The 19,835-nt window shown below is 35.0% G+C and overlaps 1 protein-coding gene across 2 annotated transcripts; it reads right to left on the reverse strand.

The window, feature by feature from the left end:
• Window positions 1–88: 88 nt before the first annotated feature.
• Window positions 89–15,873, reverse strand: LOC129799117 (methanethiol oxidase). 2 transcript variants are annotated; one of them, XR_008751492.1, is made up of 4 exons: window positions 13,585–15,873; window positions 4,087–4,297; window positions 3,348–3,392; window positions 89–250 (listed from the first exon to the last, which is right to left on the reverse strand). XR_008751492.1 is itself a non-coding variant. In XM_055842760.1 (2 exons), the coding sequence occupies exons 1-2, from the start codon at window positions 14,815–14,817 to the stop codon at window positions 4,106–4,108; spliced, it is 1,425 nt and encodes a 474-aa protein (XP_055698735.1). In that variant the 5' UTR covers window positions 14,818–15,873; the 3' UTR covers window positions 3,492–4,105. The 2 variants fall into 2 exon arrangements, 1 of the variants encoding a protein (XP_055698735.1); XM_055842760.1 differs by lacking the exons at window positions 89–250; window positions 3,348–3,392 and having other exon boundaries at window positions 3,492–4,297.
• Between the last annotated feature and the right edge of the window lie 3,962 nt (window positions 15,874–19,835).

Consider the following 19,835-nt stretch of genomic DNA (forward strand, 5'->3'; position numbering starts at 1 on the left):
GATATTTAAAGAAAAAAACTAAGAATTGCAGAAATTTTTTGATCGACAATTGTGTAAATAATTTCCAATAAGGAATTGGGTCAAATTATTAAGGAGTAATCATTTTTATTAAACTGGTTATGTTTCTTTTACAATTCATAATGAAAAAAATAATATTTCAGATTTATATTTATCTCTTCAATGTTTAACTGTTTTTTTTAGAAGTGCAACGAAAATCACTTTTGTGTCTCACATTCACATTCCTCATCACCTAAAAAGAAAAAAAAAGAGGTATAACTAAAGGAATGCCATTTTTAAAGCGATATTTTGCAGGAAAAAGTAGTATGTGGCTTCTTTAGAAAGCTCCGCCTGGAAAAAATTTAGGCCACGCCTCCTCCAAAACTCTAAGCTAATAATAATATTAGTAAAACATTCCATAGAACTGGCCTTCCCGTGGAATTAAGTGAAGTGAAGCTTATCCGAACTCCTTTAACGCCAAAAAAAATTCCTAGTGACCTAGGCGTCTACATATTGGGAGCAATTTTTGTCAAAAATTGCGTTTTTGACAGAAATTTGAGGTTTCCCCCTACAACGCTGCAGGGAATTTCCTTCAAAAAAGCAATTTTTGACAAAAATTGCTCCCAATGTGTAGAGGCCATAAAGGGGATTCGAACCCGGGACACTTGCATCATAGAGCGAGTGCTCTACCACTTGACTCATTGAGTGGCGTAAACTCTAAGCTAACTTATATTGATTTTCAAAGTCTTATTTTCCATAAAAAAAATCTTTTTAAATTTATTTTATATAAATATGTTTTGAAATTTTTAATATTTCTTTGATATTGATGCAAGTTCCCTTAGCAGCTTAATTTGACCACTTCTCACTCTTTCAGTAATAGAAACGAGTAGGACTGTCCCAAATTTCGGCCAGCTTGCAATATCGTCTAATTGTTTTGTTCCTAAATTTTTCATGAATTTTTAGTTTTTGCCTACTCTGAAGATTATACAAAAAAAAGAAAAACAAAAATGTCGCGTCGACGAACGAAAATGATGTGAGAAAGACTTTGGAAAAATTCCGCAAGGGTAAGAAACTAAGAGAACTTTTAAAATCAAAGTGGCCGAAATATTACGCAACTATGGCGGGTCTTCACAGTGGGACCTCGATAGAGTCAACCCTCGATAGAGTCAATCTCCAATAGAGTCAACAGCTATTTTTTTACTCTACGGACTCCGATAGTCAACTTTTGGACCCAAATTGACTCCGATAGAGTCAACTTTTTCATTATTATTGAACTAATAATATTGTATGACTTTCGAAATTAAAATCAATGTTTTGGTGTAGCAATGTAACGTTTTTAATACAAGAAAAACAATATTATGATATAATTCGTATATTAACAGTGTAATCAAATTTCGACAAAATAATTTTTTTGTGATTTAAAGCGTTTTGACCGATTGAAAGTTCTCTTGTCTTAAGATTTTTTGATTAAGCCCTATGATCCCGTATGACGTGTTTTTCTGTAATCACAAAAAAAAACGATTTTGGCGGTGAAGGGGAGGGATAGGGAGAAAATGAGGGTCATAATAATAATCCTCAGGTTGACTTATTAGGGGGTCATCTGAAGACTCCAAGTAGATATCTCTAACCATTTAGCGCCCATTTTTCAGAACAAGAAGAAAATGAGAACAATTGGTTTTATTGCTCTTTTTGTGAAGTTTAGAGCCATAGTTATGACATAACGAAAAGAACAACTATCAATTCTTCTTTCATACACCATATCCTTATCTTAACATCGTGGATGTACTTCAATATTATCACATGAATAGTAATTTTCACTTAAGATACTTACTAATAATAGAAACATTCTGTAAAATCATTCCTTAATCTTCAACTTTTGCCCAAATATACGACTTTTTTGGACCAGAGGATGTAGAAGTCACGGGTTTAGTAAAAGAAATATTTTACTATCGTGTTAAATTTATCAATTATCTAGTACAAACATAAAATAATACCCCTTTATATCAAAATTTCACATTTTAATCGATTTTTTATCGGACTCCGATAGAGTCACCGAATCCAATGGAGTCAACAGGCTTGGAAATAATTAGTTGACTCTATCGAGGTCCCACTGTACTTGGTTAGATGCGAAGAAAAACAGTCAACCGTATATGGATTTCCTTAATAATTTTTTTTTAATGTTTTGCTCTGGCAAGGGAAGCACTCCTGTCATTAAATTTGTGGCTTGGCCCAATAACGCAGAAAGTCATTAAATGAAATGTGTTATGCCTAGCGTACAATAACCTTTATTTTGTAAACATGTTTTTGATATTCCAGTGAGAGTGAATGAAACCTAGATCTAGTCATCTCTATCACTCTCATAGGAAATTTTGAAAACATGTTTAAAAACAAATGTTATTGTGCTTTGGGCATTATCTTCAAAAAGTGCGACACCGAAGAATAAATTGACCCTCTTCGCAACACGTTATAAAAAAAGCCGTATGTCAGTACAAGAAGTCGTGGAGCAGTGGTCTAACGCAGGACATTATACGGAAGTGCTCCGGGTTCAAGTCTTGGTTTCGTTCGGATTTTTTTTTCTTTTTTTTTTAAATATGTATATTTTCTCTTTTCCTCTAATTAATTTTTTTTTCAATTTTGAACCAATAATCTTTGTAAAATTCAATTTTTGGTTGAAAGCTGAATTAATGAAATAGCACACAAATTATTTTCTAAATTTCCACTTGAACATTACAACGGATTTCCTACTCAATAGGAATATTCGACTAACCATTTTTGAGTAGTTTTTTTTTTTAATTTTCGAAAGAAAAACTAAAACATCCTAATTTTTTCGTGAATCTGATTTTCAATAAAGTAAAAATATCCGATTTTTTTATGAATATAAAAAGAAAATACACTTACAAATTATTTATGGAATTAAATCACCCAAATAAAAAATGCGATAAAAAAAGAAATTGCACTGGAATCGAACCCATGACCGTAACGACTTACGTTACTCCTTTTGCGCCACCGCCGCAGAGAATTTATTTTAAATCTTTTCCAACTTATATTCTTATTGACGATTTGATTCACGATCACCGTGTTAATTGTTCCACAAATATAATAAAAAATATTTATTTAAGGTTAAAAAAAAATCAGGCAGAGCTTGGATTTGATACCGCGATTTTTAAGCGCGACTTTTCCATTAAAAAATTAAGCTATCGCTGGCAATTACAGGAAGAAAACCAAAATTTGTTTTCAAAAATTGGAACAATATTAAAAATTGAAAATTATAAAATTAGTTATTGCTTCTGAAGAAGGCGTGGCCTATTTTTCTGGGCGGAGATTACTTGGAGAATCATACAATCACTTACCTGCAATATGTAAGACAAAGAAAAGTGCGTTATTCCTTAGGTGCCCTAGAAAAAAAATCACAGAAAATTTACAGAAAAATCCATTTTGATGAAGTTATAAACAAGATTTTTTAAAAGAAAGAAACAAAGAGGAAAATAGTAGAATTGTGAAAATCCTTTATATAAACAAGAGATAAATCCTGTTAAAAAACTTAGGACAGTACTGAACTTGAAGTAAACTAAAAAATAATTGGAATGAAAAGCACAGAAATAAAAAGACATTAGATTAGAGATTGAATTATAAAATTGACGACTTTTCTTCTTTGGCAGGCATCAAAGACACAAAGTGATTCTATAATTGGGTATTTTGGAATCTGGGGCAGAAACAGGAAAAGATTTGATGGCGAAGAGAAGTGATGATTTATTAGTGAAGCAATTGCGTGAAAAAGAACTAGATCAAGAAGAAGTTTTAAGCCAGAGCTTTAATTTGATTATTGAACTACGGGAAAGTTTATCCATTAAGGACACATCGCTGTGACGGAATGTGATGGAACAAAAAAAAAGGCTAAAAGGACAAAGGGAACAGAGAGATGAGCGAAAGTGAGGAAGCCATAGAAAAGTTTCGTTGTACTTCTATCGAGTGGCAAAAATGCTGCTGGATAAAAGTTTTTCCACACATATACACTTGAGCTAGGAAGTTTCCAAAAAAAAACAGAAGGGGAGACACGAGAGCAAGTTGATACTCTTAGAAATTCCTCACCATGTGACAGAGAAGCTTTTTAATCCTGTGGCAGCCAAATATCCGATGTGCAATCACCGCCAGGATAGCGCATTTCATGGGGGAGACTCGGTCCATTGGGTTCATTGCCAAAATCCACGAGAAAGTTAGGATTCACCTTCATACCACCATTCACTGTATCCACGTCCAATTGCACTATTGTCCCGCCAGTCTTCACCATTTTGGGATAGAACTGCAAAGTGGCAAGAAAAGAGGAGAAACGTATGTTTGTCATCTCCATAAACTTACTCCCAGGAAGAAAATGCTGCACAATCTTCAGCAGAAGTTCGGAAAGTCACAGATCCAGGGGTGAGTAACTGGCAACATTTTAAAAAAGGGGTAATTCATTTTGGGGAACTAGAGCCAATCTGGTCAGGGATCCGGAGAATTCACGAAGATCCCCGGAAACCCATGTATTTTTTAAGGAATCCGGGGAACCGATATATTTTTCAGAAAATACACAGGGAACCCAGAAACCCGTACACTTTTCAGATAACCCTGGGAACCTGTACAATTTTTATAGAACCCCGGCAACCTATACATTTTTTAGGGTACCCGAGGAACCCAGGAAACCAGTTCCTTTTTTCCGGGGAACTCGTGATTTTTTTTAGCGAAATCTGGGAATCCCGGTAACCTATACATTTTTAAGGAATACTAGGAACCCGGGAAACCCGTACAGTTTTCAGGGAACCTTGGGAACCTATACAATTTTTATAGAACCCCGGCAATCTATACTTTTTTTACGGTACCCGAGGAATCCAGGAAATCATTTCCTTTTTAAGAAAACCCGGGGAACTCATGCATTTTTTTTAAGGAAGTCTGGGAATCCCGGCAACCTATACATTTTTAAGGAATACTAGGAACTCGGGGAACCCGTACACTTTTCAGGGAACCTAAGGAACCTAGGCAACTTATGCATTTTCCAGAGAACCCAGAGAACCTAAGCATTTTTAGGAATTTTCGGATATTCAGGCAAACTCACTCATTTTGGGAAACTCTAGCTAATCTGGTCAGGGACCTAGTGAATTCACGGGGAACCTTAGGAACCCATGTATTTTTAAGGAATCCGGAGAACTCATATTTTTCAGAGAGCTCACGGGGAATTCATAGGGAACCCGGGAAACCCGTACACTTTTCAGGGAACCCTGGGAACCTATACAATTTTTATAGAACCCCGGTAACCCAAGCATTTTTCATTGAACCTAGAGAACCCATACAATTTTAGGGTACCCGAGGAACCCAGGAAACCCGGAGAACTCATACAATTTTTTTAGGAATTTTGGAAATCCTGGAAACCTATAAATTTTTTTAGGAAATACTAGGAACTCGGGTTCCCCGTCCATTTATCAAGGAACACGAAGAACCCGGGAAACCCATACATTTTCTAGGGAACTTAAACATTTTTTTGGAATTTTAGCGTACCTAGGCAAAACCACTCATTTTGGGGAACTCAAACCAATCTGACCAGGGACCCAGAAAATTTACGGAATTTAGGAACCCTATATTTTTCAGAGAACTGACGGGGAATCCGCTGGGAACCGGGATACCCCTTACACTTTTCAGGGAACCTTGGGAACTCATGCAGTTTTTATGGGACCCAGAGGGCTCATACATTTTTTTAGGGTACCTGAAGCACCTAGGGAACGCATAAGTTTTTCAATGAACCCGAGTAACCTGCGCAAGAAGGAACTCAGAGAACCTAAATATTTTTTAGGGATTTTAGTGTATCAGGCAAACCCACTCTTTTTGGCAAACTCGAGCCAATCTAACAAGGGACCCAGAGAATCTACAAAGATCCCCGAAAACCCATGTATTTTTTTAGGGAATCCAAGGAACCCAGGAAACCCAGGCAACCCATACATTTTTATAGAACCCAGAGAACCTATACATTTTGTAAGGTACTCGAGGAACCCAGTGAACCCGTAATCCTTTTAGGGAACCCGGGGAACTCATATATTTTGTCAAGGAACCTAGCTAGAGAACCCCTACATTTTTAGGGAATTTTAGGAACCCGAGAAACCCACACATTTTTCAAGGAACCCGGGCAACCAATATATTTTTGAAGGTACCTAGAGAACCTATACATTTTTTAGGGAACTCGGGATAGCCACACATTTTTTTAGGGAACCAGAGGAAGCCTGGGTAGAGTTGGTAAATTTCAAGAAATTTCATGAATTTTCGCCTAAACTAGGTGGCGACTGGTGTGAAATTTCTAAAATTTTATCGTGTCTAAGCTTGGGTAGGGAAGACTGGGGCAAAAAGTCACAAAACGGATATTTTATCTTATTACAAACTATTCGAATGTCCCAGAAATTCCCAATTAGTGCAGTTTTATAGGAAATTTCCCGCTCTACAACTTTGTAAAAGTTATTTTCCTCTATTTCGTAAGGAAATACATTTATCGAGCCGTTTTCTAAAAGGTAATTTTGTGACCATTCTCAAAAATGCTGGGGCAAATAGTATCAAGCATGGGATGGTATCACATTTTGATTCGCTTTGTTACGGGATTCCGTAAATTTAAAAAAAAATCCTAGATAACATATTTCCTCTACACCTTTGTAAAACACCGTTTTCTCTATCTGAACGATAAAAACGGGTTTCAAGCTATTTTAGGAGAAAACACAGAAAAGACTGCAAATCGTTTGAACAATGCAAATAACAAGCGGCGACACATGATATTCACGTTTCTTTTCGCCGTGAGACATCATAAATTGTTTCGGTTTTTCTTACTTTTTGCTCCATACCTTTTGTTACTTTTTACCCCAAGTGGTCATTCTTAATAAAAGTATTTATTGAGATAAGAATCTTTGTAAAATTCTAAAATAGATAGCGGCTTCGTATTCAAAGAATCCAAGTCATTTAGGAAATAATCATCAGTGCATAAATTTTGAATAATAAGTAGGTAATAGGGTCGGAGGAACGTCTGTTCGACAGGGAACCCCTATTGACACTTTTATCAAAATGTTGAAAATTATTTAATGTATCTAGTAAAATATAAGTAATATAACGTTTTTTGTGTAATATACCTTTTACTATAAACAGAGAAGTTCAAATTTCATATCCCAAATGGTACAGAGTAGGGTGTCAATAGGTGCTGACACGAGTTCTTAAAGTGTCAATAGACGTTCCTTTCACCCTAATTGATATATTCAAGGAAAATATTTCAAAAATAGGGCTAAAAATTTTGATATTTTTTGTTTTCTAAATTCCTTGTTCGAATTTTAAGAAAAGTACAACATCGAAGAAGGTCTACGGAAGCTATCTATGGAAAAACATTTAAGCCGCTATCTTATTTATCTTGGAAGATATTGAATTTTGAAATTTTCGATTTGTGACTTTTTGCCCCAGTCTGCCCTATCTATTTCAAGGAACCCGGGCAACCCATACATAATTTCGGGGAACTGGGAACTCGAGCCACTTTGATTCCTTATGATTTGCCCCTTGAAAAAATAAATAAATAAAAAATTTCGGGATATTTCCCATTGCCAGAAAATTCAATATTCATGTGTAGAGGAGTTTCTCAAACTCCTCACATTTTTTCCATCACACAGCATATACTGGGATTTATGAGCAATTGAGAGAGAGTTTCTCAAATTACGCTGAAAATGCCTTTTCCCACCGAAATGTTCATTATGTGAGCCTTTTTTTTCCCTCACTATTTACTCAGTAAACTCCAGCAGTAGCGTTGAATTTGCATAAGTGAATTTTTCCCAACATAGACACTTTTCTCCGCCGCTAAAATGCAGCGACGTCTCCACGAGCAAAAAAAAAAAACAGGGATAGGAAAGCATCCCAGCTTTGCGGAATGCTGGAACTCATGATTTCAATGCTGTACCTCAAAAGAACTTCCGTATTATTTGTGTAAATTAATTCAATTGTTTAGTAGCCCAACTTAAAAGTAGAAGCATCGTGTTTACGAGTTCAAACGGTCCACAAATTTCACACCCATTTGGTCTTTAGTAAATTACGACAATTGATGATCCAAGCGACGAAATAAGAAGCAGTAAAGAGTTAAATTTTGACAGAGGGATAATAAATTCGTTCATTTTAATATTCCTTGGTCAACTTAAATACATACCAATTCGTACACTAGTTACTATTAATTAATATAAATAATTATTAAAAAAAGGGGTGGAAAAGCATTCTAATTGGAGAAAAAATCAAAGTGTAAAAAGTTCTTTAGAGGTTTAATTTTTGGAGAAAAGTACAATGTTCACTAGTCGAGTATTTCGCAAAGCTTTCTTCACTTCGTAACGTTTTTTTTATGTTTAAGATCACTTCCGATTTGAACCGATTTAGAAATCCTTGAAAAAATTGTTCAATATAGCTTGAAAACAATACAAATGAATTTTAGATTAAAAAATAATTATCGGATTATACCGATTTGCATTACCGGTTTATAACCAAGTGAAAGCAGTTCAGAATTGCTAGAAATTCCAAGACCTTTCCAACGAACCCAAATACGAATTCATTCGATTGAGAAATAGGGTAAATTGAGCTAATTCAAAACCTGCTCCAAATGGAAATTTTTCGCTACTCCAAATGGAAACATAATTTTTTTCACGATAAATACAGTACTAAATCATTATATTTATATATTTTCTATTTTTTGGAGAGATTTTCTTATTGTTTTAAATGGGAAAGGAGAAAAGACCAAAAATAAGAACAAATCCTGCACTCAGGAGCAACTCAACAAGGTTTTGGAATAATTTCGTCGCGGTTTCACTTAAACCTTTTGTCTCCAATTAGAAACTTTCCCTTGTCTCCATTTGGATTAATTTGTTTCCAATAGCAGCATTTAACACTCGTGTATTTTTCTTGTATTTAAGAAGTTTTCAAATTATATCTAAAGAATTTTCACTAAACAGTAACATTCTACAAGACTCAAGGAGCAAATTTATGTAATTCTCTTCAGAAAAAATATGAACTTAATGTGTTGAATCTTCGTCTGGAAATGGTTTTGAATTAGGACATTTACCCTAGAGAAAAAAATCCATTTGGAGAAAGTTTTGAATTAGCTTAATTTACCTTTAGAATCTTAATCTTAATCTTAATCTTAATTTACCCTTAGCTAAGAATCTGTAGATTTTCGGCAGAATTTCTGTCGAAAATCTACAGATTTACTCTGAATGTACTAGAATATACCGTTACAATATATATATTACCGTTACAAAGAACTTAAGTTTCCGATCTCTTAACTTGAAAGAGCTAGTCTTTCACTCAAAGCTTCTAAACTTAAACGCCTCGGGGATTCACGTCCAATTTAAATTTCCAGGATCTTATATATTCTTAAATTTAGAGTCAAAATTTTTCTGAGTGTACTTTTACTCCGTGCAAAATTCGTTCTACGGCCGATTTATTCAAAAGAAAGCCCCTACGGGTCCTACGGGTATGCAATTTTTCTCGATGCATAATGCCATTTCGCGCGTTTTCTTCGGTCTCGAAAATGTGCATAATCCCGGGACTGAGTGGAAATGTGTCTCCGCAATGTAGTTTAAACACTGGGAACTCAAAAACTATTTCAAGACCTTCAATACCATGAAATTATAGGACTTGATCAGTTTATTGTGCTTGAGATTCTTACTCTTACTCCCTCAAAATGTTAGCAAATTTTATTTGAGATAAAACTTACGGGTGGAAATATCAATTTTAAATTCATTTGATAGTTGGCAAACACTTTGAAACATTTCAAACACGTTGAAAAATATTTAGAGGGTTTCGAACTATTTCAGATTTCAGATGCAAGTATTTCCATTCTGTATTTAATAAATCAATACATAAATGATAGTTTGAAGTTTAGGTCAGATACGATTTTATTAGAGTCATTTTCTAACTAACAATATGCACTTTCTAATGTGATTATGAGATTACGAATGGGACTAATGGCCTAATTTCATATTGTCAATGAATTATTGGAGTATTTCGTATTCAATGGACAGTGAGAGTATTTTCATGCGAGAAAATTGAAAGATTAAAAATTAATTCCAGTGGAAATTGATGTTATTTGCACATTGCAAATTCTTTAATAATTTTCTAGCAAAAAAAAACTTCATATCTCATGGATTGAAAACAATAAGTACCATTCGGAATATTTTATCAAAGCACTTATCCTCCATGTACTTGAATTTGGTTTTGAGATAGCAAAATATTGAGCAAATATTTAGTTTATCGCCTCCGAAAGCACAATGAATAAGCTATTTTATGTGGATCATCGAAATCAATTGATTTCCTGACCCCTACTGTGCAAAAAAAAATTATTATCCAGAATATTTCATTAATTGCCAAATCACATACATTTTGGAGAGAGTAGATGAATATTTCATGCGATAATACAATCCACAAATATTTTATGGGACGTGATAAAAATTTCCCTGAGTCACTTTCTAGTCAAAACCACTCTTCCAGCATTTCATTCTCACATCTATTCTTTTTGCTTATATATTTAATGATATAGAGAGGTTCAGCAATTAAATGCGAAAATTTCAGTGAACAGCTTAAAATTGATGGAGAAGAATGGGAATGTTGGTATTGAGATCCTCTCTTTATGTCATTTTATAAATCCCACCAGCTTTTCATTGCTCGAATTTTAAAGTGATAATGATTATCCATTGGGCTTAGAGTCTCGAGAAAAAATGCATCTGTTTTTACATTTTTCCTGCATATTTTTTAAATAGGACTAGAGGCTAAACGGTTTAAGATATTAAGTTGGGATTTTAATGGAGCCCCCTCCCATAAGGCGGTACACTTTCAACCAAGTTAATTTTCAAACAACTTCAATCTCTACTATTTTAGTTTTTAAACTGCTTAAATGGAAAACAATTCGAATGTGAACTAATTTACTTTTACGGTCCCAAGTAGCAAAATCAAGTCAGCTTAATGTTATTTCTATCGTATGGTCATGGTAATTATTTGGTCATCTGAACGTCGTATTTTCGAAGTAGGAATAACTCCTACGTTCTAATGGAGTATTTATTACATAAAAAATTACCAAATGATAAGTTTTACTTCATTCCATTTTTCATTCCTAATTTAACATTTTCAAAATTATATAGAATTTTCCAAGGTCTCATAAAATCACTAAAAAAATGTTCGAAGACAAGAAGTACAGTAGAGCTCCGCTATAAGCCATATTTGGTGCCAGATTTGACACTTGGGTCGCATTTAGTCCATGTCATTTTTTAAAATTATCAACGAACCGAGACAAAATAGGAAATGCTCTGATGACTCCAGCGTACCTAAAAGTACAATATACCCGTCAAATAATTGCTCTATCTGCCGATTTTACTCGGAGGTTTTTGAATTTTAACGGTATATTCTAGTACATTCAGAGACAATCTGTAGATTTTTGGCAGAATTTCTGCGTAGAATATCTGTAGATTTTCATCAGAAATTCTGCCGAAAATCTGTAGATTCTCGGCAGAATTTCTCCCTAGAAAATCTGCATAATCTCCATTACTTCACAAAAATATTGTTGATTTATGAAGAAACTGTAGAAGTTATTAAGAAAATGGTATGCTCTGCTTAACAAGCATTACCGAGTACACATTTTAGATAAATAAAAAAAATGCGAGCAAAAATACTAATTTCTTAAAAATCGCCCATGGATGGAATCATGCAAAAACACGAAATTTAGGTCGACACTCTGCTTAAAGTTTTCACTTCACTATTCTCTACTTATAACACGGCGTCGCAGAATTCTTTATTTTATTTAAACACTGTGATATCACCAAGAATAACTCTATTGAATTTTGCAAACTTCAGTGAAATATATTCCATCTCTTCAGACACAGCTGTCTGGAAAGTCTGGAATGTAGATAAAAATCTACAGAAAATCGGCAAAATATCTACAGAAATTCGTCAGAGTATGCACCAGGATTCGTCAGAAAATCTGCAAAAATTTCTGACGAATTTTGTCCCAAGCCCAAATTAAATTCGTAGGAATATCTACAGATTTCTCGGCAGATTTTCTGCAGAGGTGTAGGTATTTTCTGCAGATATCTTAAAGATATCTGACGAAACTATTAGACGGATAAGATTAAATATTCTGGAAAAATCTTGAGTTCTCACGATTGGGTTGCCTGATGAACATCTATAGTTGCTATAAACGAAAATTTGCGATAAGTAGCGACTTATGTCGTACCACTCATTTTTACTGACAAGGCTTTCTGGTTTCTAGAGTTTCTCGATGCAATTGTTGGGTTCCTCGAATTTTGCAATGAAACTTTTGTGTCAAAGACTTGTCTATGAGTCGGCTTAAACCTCTATAGATTCCGCTGCATCCAGGTCAGTTATTTGGGCCCATTATGCATTCCCAATTACACATTAGCAAGGGATTTTTGCACAGAAATCAGGAAATTTTTATGTTAATCGCTATTGCAAAAACCTAACTGACGTAAATCTTACGTAAAGAAAATTCCGTAATTCCTTTAAGCAAATCATTCGAAAAACTAACGTTATCTTTTGGGTCAATTTTGAAGAAATCACTTCAGGTAGAATTGGATAATTTGGAACCATTTCGAGCTTGGAATATCTGAGATTTCCTCACTATTTCAAATGGTCAAAGAGAAAATACCACGAAATAGGAATAAGTAAATAAATAAGTAAATTTTAAAATTCCAAATTGGAAATGGTTCCAAATTATCCCATTTTACCCTAAAAATAATTAAATATAGCGGTAAGTGGCTAGATGTCAGGACTACCCCAAGTCATCTCATTTACGTGTAAGTTACGTTTTCATGACCTAAGAGAAATGTAAGATTTTGCTACTTGGGATTAGAATTACACTAAACCCATTAACTCATTCAGTCAATGTACTAGAAATACTTGAGACAGAATGTTCATATTTTGCAATTATATTCTTACTGATTAATAGATGAATTTTTTGAAAATATTTTTTTTATCTATTATGGGGGCGCAGAGGGCCCCTGTCAAACACACGTCTTAACGGTCACTGAATTTGAATTCTGTCCATTAATTAATTACAAACTCTATGGCTTTAGATAGAGTAACTATCCAAGAAAACAAATTGGCAACTAGAATTCAAATCAGGAAAGAGGAAAGAGGCCAATTTTAACAAATTCGACGGGATGTCGAATTTTCCGTTCGCCATTTTGAGCAAAAATTTTACATGACCTTCCGTGAAGCAAGAAAAGAACAACAAAATGTATTTCCATCCTTGTTGGACTATTTTTCCTAAGTAATTGAAGGACTAAAGTAACTAAAAATCCATTCCCGACAGCAATTCGGATAAAAATTGCCCAGGAATAAATCATCTAAAATCACTCAATTTGCGTATGATGTATAATACCATGGTAAGAAATGGGTTAACTGGTTTTTGGATAATTTTAAGATATGTCATGGCTTTCAGAGTAGAAAACAGAAAAAATAAACTTGCAGCTAAATCCTGTATGAACTGGAGAAATAGTTGTCAGTTACAAACCCCACGATTTTTTCCAGGAAACTAACAAGAAAAAGTCTTACCTGCTTGTCCCATGGTGAATACAAGCTGGAGGAGACGTAGAGTCTCTTCCCATCGAGTGACAATTGAAGCATCTGAGGTCCTCCCTCGAGCCGTCTGCCCTTAATGATCACCGGATCAGGTTGTTTGGACAGTTCTTTGTCCTCCACAACAACAACACCGGAATCTGACACAATGGTGCCATTGAGGAAGATCTGAGCAGTAAGTTTGGGCTTAGCTGGATCACTGATATCATACTGACGTACATCTCCGTGTCTCCAGTTGCTGAAGTAGAGGAATCTGTCGTCCATTGAGATAAGAATGTCTGTCATCATCCCATCGAGTTGCTCACCGTGACTGAGCACCTTGGCTGGCACATCAATCACTTTCTCAACGACAAACTTATCAGAATCATCGGGTTTGTGGAAGCGGAAGACCTTGGAGAAGACAGCACATCCTACAAATCCTTCTGCACGTTTGGGATTGTGCAGGAAACGAATCTCGAGGGGAGTGACACCCTCCTGGCCAAGATCAACGGAGTACTTGAGCTCATGGGTGCTCCATTTGTAGAAATTCAGATGAGTGCCATATTCCTTGAGGTCAGAGCCTTTGAATCCGCGCCGGAAGTGTTTGGGAGCACCCCATTCAGATGCCACCATGACGTCAAAGTACGGCTGATACCAGAAATCATAGCCACAGGCAGCTTTTTTCTCTCCTCGAGTCCAAGTTCCGGTTAAGTTGAATTTGGGGTCCAGGAGGACAAAGTCTCCCTTGGCATTGCCATCAGCATCTCCCAGGGTGGAAATCATGATGTTCCCATCGGCCAGGCAGTGGGTAGTGTGAGGAGCGCAGCAATTAACCTTGCGCAGTTCCTCACCATCGATGACCTTGAAGAGTTCTGGTGCTCTTTCATCTGGCTCCGTGCTCACAACGTAAATTGAGTCTCCGGTGAGGCAGGGCAAGATTATCTTGTTCCTCTTGGGCAGACACTTGGCATCCTTGGAGTCTTTCTGGTGGCAGCTGGAGCAAGTGTTCCAGCCCATGTGATGGAGCTCATCTCCAGGGCGATTTGTGAAATTGCGATGGATAACTTGACAGAAAGTTGGACTGTCGGGATCCACGTCCACGGTGGACAAATAATCTCCCTGAGGATCCTCCAGATTCGGCTGCACCGTCACCACGTACAGAAGCTTCTCCCGAGGGCCATTCTTTATGGCATCTTCTGGAGAAGCGTAGCCAGGACCGCAAGAAGGCATTTTGCTGAAGGAGATTGTTTGGACAAAGAAATTTACCAAACTGTCACTGCTCGTTGGCAATCAACGACTGAGCCGAAGGTGCATCTCGCTCCCACAAAACAGCGATAATTCGGCATCTGTTGCGGAGCAAGATATCAAACTCTGAAGGAGGGATCTGCTGTTTCAATCTCAATTGCTGTTATTGTTGGGATTGTTGGCTTGTCTCTTCTCGCACAACATAAATATCTCAAGGCAACCTTGAACTTGTCTCGCTTTATGTGATTTAGTGGCAGCTAATGCATCTTATTTGGAAGCTAAAGGCGTATCGGGGTAAGTACAAAATCAATAAATTCCTAAAGATATTTTTTCTAATGAATAATCGTGATAAAATGTGAATATCTCTGTACGGAAAATATTCACGGATTGTATAGATAAGAAATGGCTGTATTTAAATTGCTTTCGTGAAATACGCAGAATCATGTTTAAATGTTTACTTTTTCAATTCCATAAACAATCCATACAAGAGCTTTGTTGATTTAACACGCTTTTAGTACCACAAAAGGAAGGAATTCACGATTCTTCCCTTGTGGAGTTAATTAGATGTTCTTCTTTCATAATCACATCTTCTGTAATCCTCCGAGGACGTAAACTGTCTCCGATCAATATTATCGTATAAGGTTTTTAGGCGTTTACGAAAGCTCGATTTCAAAAGCATAGATAATGAAGCAGTTTAATACATTTTTTTGAGATTTTTCTTCTTTGAAAAAATAATCCCTAACCACTTTTCGTTTATAAATTTTAGTGATTTTATCAGGGGCATGACATTTCCTATATTTGCCATATGTTTCTAGCGAGCCGAAAAAACTTTTGAGTTTATTAGCTGTTTTCTGTCATTGTAGATTGAATTAGCAAAAAATACTAATACAAGATAAAAGCCAATTTAATAACGAAGAGGAAACCGAAAACCCTAAATTGGCAACCTACGTAATTTTGGAGATATCTCGCGAAATGTGTACGAAAACAGGGAAAAAATTACATTAAAACCGGTCGCATTTTTCAGAGCTAATGTCACCCCCCTGGATTTTATTATTTGTTAGAAAGTGGAACAGTATTTGTAAAAAAAAATAATAAAATTTACTTAACTAAGCGCGTTTGAACATTCTAATACCCCAGCCAACGCAAAAAGCTGACAAAAAAACAGTTTTTTGCTTATTTTTTTTTAAATTCTAATTCTAATGGCGCTGGCACACCTTTTCAATTAAGTGAAATTCAATCGATTGAAATTTTACCTCCTACTCTTTCAAACTGAAATCAAATGTAGCTGTCTCTTTCTGTCAAATGAAAATTGAAATTGAAATTGAAAATGAAATTAAAATTCCAATTTTCATTTGACAGAAAGAGACAAATATATTTTATTTTAGTTTGAAAGATAATGGCGCTGACACACCTTTTCAATTGAGTGAAATTCAATCGATTGAAATTTTACCTCTTATTCTTTCAAATTGAGATCAGATATAGCTGTCTCTTACTATCAAATGAAATTTAAAATTGAAATTGACAATGAAATTAAAATTGAAATTTTCATTTGACAGAAAAAGACAAACATATCTTATATCAATTTGAAAGAATATGAGGTAAAATTTCAATCGATTGAATTTCACTCAAATGAAAAGGTGTGTCAGCGCCATTATCTTTCAAACTAAAATAAAATATTTTTGTCTCTTTCTGACAAATGAAAATTGGAATTTCAAATTCAATTTTCATTTGACAGAAAGGGACAGCTACATTTGATTTCAGTTTGAAAGAATAAGAGGTAAAATTTTAATTGATTGAATTTCACTGAATTGAAAAGGTATGCCAGCACCATAAGTTAGTAATTTTCAGGAACACTGAGTGAGAGAAATCCGAAAAAGTTAAAATAACATTCCGAAAATGTTAACTTTACCCTGCAGTATTGATCCGAAATCGGTGTAAATATTATGCTTTTTAAGTGTATTAGGGGTTAAAGTTACCCCTTTTCATGTTATTTCTACCCTTTGTAAAATTAACATTAAAAAATTTTGATATATTTTTACACCTAAAAAGTGTTGAAGTTACGAAGAAAAAAGTTAATCGCGACCCCGTTTTTTTCTTAGTGAATTGTAAGAATTCCCAGCGAAGAATTAAGAATTAAATTTATTTCAACACTAACTAAGCAAATATTAAGAAAGTTTTTACTTTTAAAAATTTATTTTTGGAATAAGTCCTTGGATTTCTTGGGATATTCAGTCAGGGGTTATCAATATCAATACTAAGACGGCATCAATCAATTCCTAGATAATAGTATACCTCAAATACATTTCAATATTTAGATTTGTTAAATGTAAAGTATAATGACAATTTGAATACTTAAAAATATTATCTAACGAATCTCTTTCTTTAAAATTATAAAAGTTATTAGATCTATCAGGGAATCTGTAGGCATAATATCAGGCAAACCGTAGGAAAAAAAGTTGGATCAACGAGGACCCAATTGTTCTTCAAAAGTTAAATTAAAATAATAATAACATTTTTCTTTATCGAGTCTACCAGCAAGAAAAGCCTTTTGTATTTTATCTACGTTGATATACGATTTCTTCGCGCGTTTCTGAAGAAAGCTGGGGTGAAATGATAACTTTTCGACACTGTCGAGTCGATAGTATCGATAAATCTATTTCTGTTAGATTACGTGAATGTCGTCTTATTACGGATTATTGCGACATTCTGAAAAGAATGAGACTGTTGATAAACATTTATATTAGTTACAGGAAGTGCAGCTATCGTTTAAAGTTTTCAGAATCGACAGTCGATAGTATAGAAAATAAGTTATCATGTCATCCCTGAGCTTTTATGTAATGCAACTTAGATAGGAAAATTTCCAGGATAGGACCAGTTTTCTTTAGAAATATACGAAAAAAATATCGTATTTCAATGTAGTTCCTCTGCTTAAACTAGCCACACATAACTCTATTTAGAAAAGGACAGATAATCCTAACCGACTTATGTAGGTGAGATTCTTAACGTGAGCTAACTCGGAATATATATTCAGATGGAATACTTCCATCTGAAAGTGCTCATCGAGACGAAACCAAAAACCCAAAATTTAGCTCAAAATGTTGATTAGAACGGGAGATAGAGGCTAGTCAATTTTCGAACTTTGACACCTTATAGCTCGGTTCAGGGGTTATCGATCGATTTAAGTATTTTTTTGTTTGGTAGGTATAATCTGCAGCTACAACATACTAAAATTTCAGTCCGATGCACAAAGGAATTTTTGAGTTATTTAATTTTGTAAATTTTTCTTTTTAATAATAGCGCCCCTAGCGGTAGTTTTATAAACTTGCGATGTAAGAAGGGGAAGTTGCATTTCACGAGAGCTTTCCAAAACGCCTTCACTTTTTAAATTCTAATAATTAGAACCGAAGTTATGGCCATTTTGAGATTTTTTTGTGACGCTTAAGCGGTCTTCAGACTAGAGGCATAGCCCAGTTTCTAAAAGTCTCAAAATCTTAAATAGCAAGCAAATTTATTCCTTTTTGATAGCCTAATAGGTCATTTATCTTTAATAATCCAATTTTCAGGTAGATTTTTCCAAAAAATCGTAAGTGATAAAAAATTAGAGCAGTTAAGCCATATGGCTAAGCCTTAGGTCTAAGGCCCGTATTATAAATAGTTCGGATCAGGGGGGTCAGGGGCCTTAAGTTAGGTATTGATCGAAAGCTCCAAGGCCCAGCTATAACTAAAAGTTCCCACTTCCACTTCATTCATTCACTTCCAATTCTTCCAATTAGATTCACATAATACTGAACCACCCTTTCTCTTGCAACTTCGAATCAACAGAATAATAAAGATTGAGTCTACAAATCTGTTCCATCAGTTGCTTTATTACATTAAAAGTAATAAGAATTTTACCGAAAAATCAATAAGGACTAACAAAATTAGAGTGAAAGAATCCCAGTTCATATTAGGAGAATAATGCTTACCACCTTATCATCATTTTCCTTATCTTATCATCATAAAACGGTTTTTTCGCGCCCTATTGTTATAATGAAAAACACCCTGGATTTCTGCAAAATGCAACTTTAGCTTTTTTGGCGCGAAAAAATAGTGTTCTATTGTAGAACAAAAGAAAAAGAGAGCTTTTTTGAAATTAGTCAGCGTAATCACGTCACTAACGTACAAGCTCTCGAGATTCATCCTAACACAAAAACGAAACTAACAACAATAAAAGTGAAGGTGAACCAGGTGTTTTGGCTGACATAATCCAGCAAGAGAGAACAATCACGTCACTCCTGGATCAGCCATCATCGATATTCTTAGGGCCGTGGCGAGACCAAATAACAGCGTAGAAAGAGACTTCTTCGTCATCTTTTTCCTAATCAATTTGCATGTGCTCGTGCTCAGAAAGATCCGACATGATGATTTATATTTTGTGGTTTCTCTATCGGATGATTTTTTTCCTGCAATTCCTCTCTAAATAAAAACATTACCCATCACACCCCAAAATCACTCATCAAAATGTTTGATTTTTTTTTTTTGAAAGGGTCAAAGAGGCGGGAAATAGTAAATGTAGAAAAATTTTTGCGAATGCCGCATGATTCATAAGCATTGTACACTTTTTTTCTGTATTTACTCAAGAATCCCGCGCTATGCATTTAAAATTCATTTAAAAAAAAAAGCCAGCCAAGTGTTCTGATCAACACGGAGGTTGCAGAGTGTGAGTGTGCGATGATTTTATGCAAAAGAGAGGATGGACTTAATGAAATTTTCTTGTATGACACACTTTCGAGAACTTTAGTGTCTCCAAAGTGACTGGGAGATGATTACAGAAGGTGGGAGGGTTAAACCTAAAACCACAAAATTGCTAATACAGGGTGTGCTGGACTTTTCTGGATAGAATCCGTCCTTTTAGCAGAGCAAGTTTTATATGAGTATTCCTCTCCTGAAGAATGGGGATATTTAAAATTGAATAGGACGAAATTTGTAATTCCGGACATCACGAAATTCCGGACAACCCAGTT

The sequence above is a fragment of the Phlebotomus papatasi genome, chromosome 1, assembly GCF_024763615.1.
Source record: "Phlebotomus papatasi isolate M1 chromosome 1, Ppap_2.1, whole genome shotgun sequence".
NCBI classification, from domain to species: Eukaryota; Metazoa; Arthropoda; class Insecta; order Diptera; family Psychodidae; genus Phlebotomus; species Phlebotomus papatasi.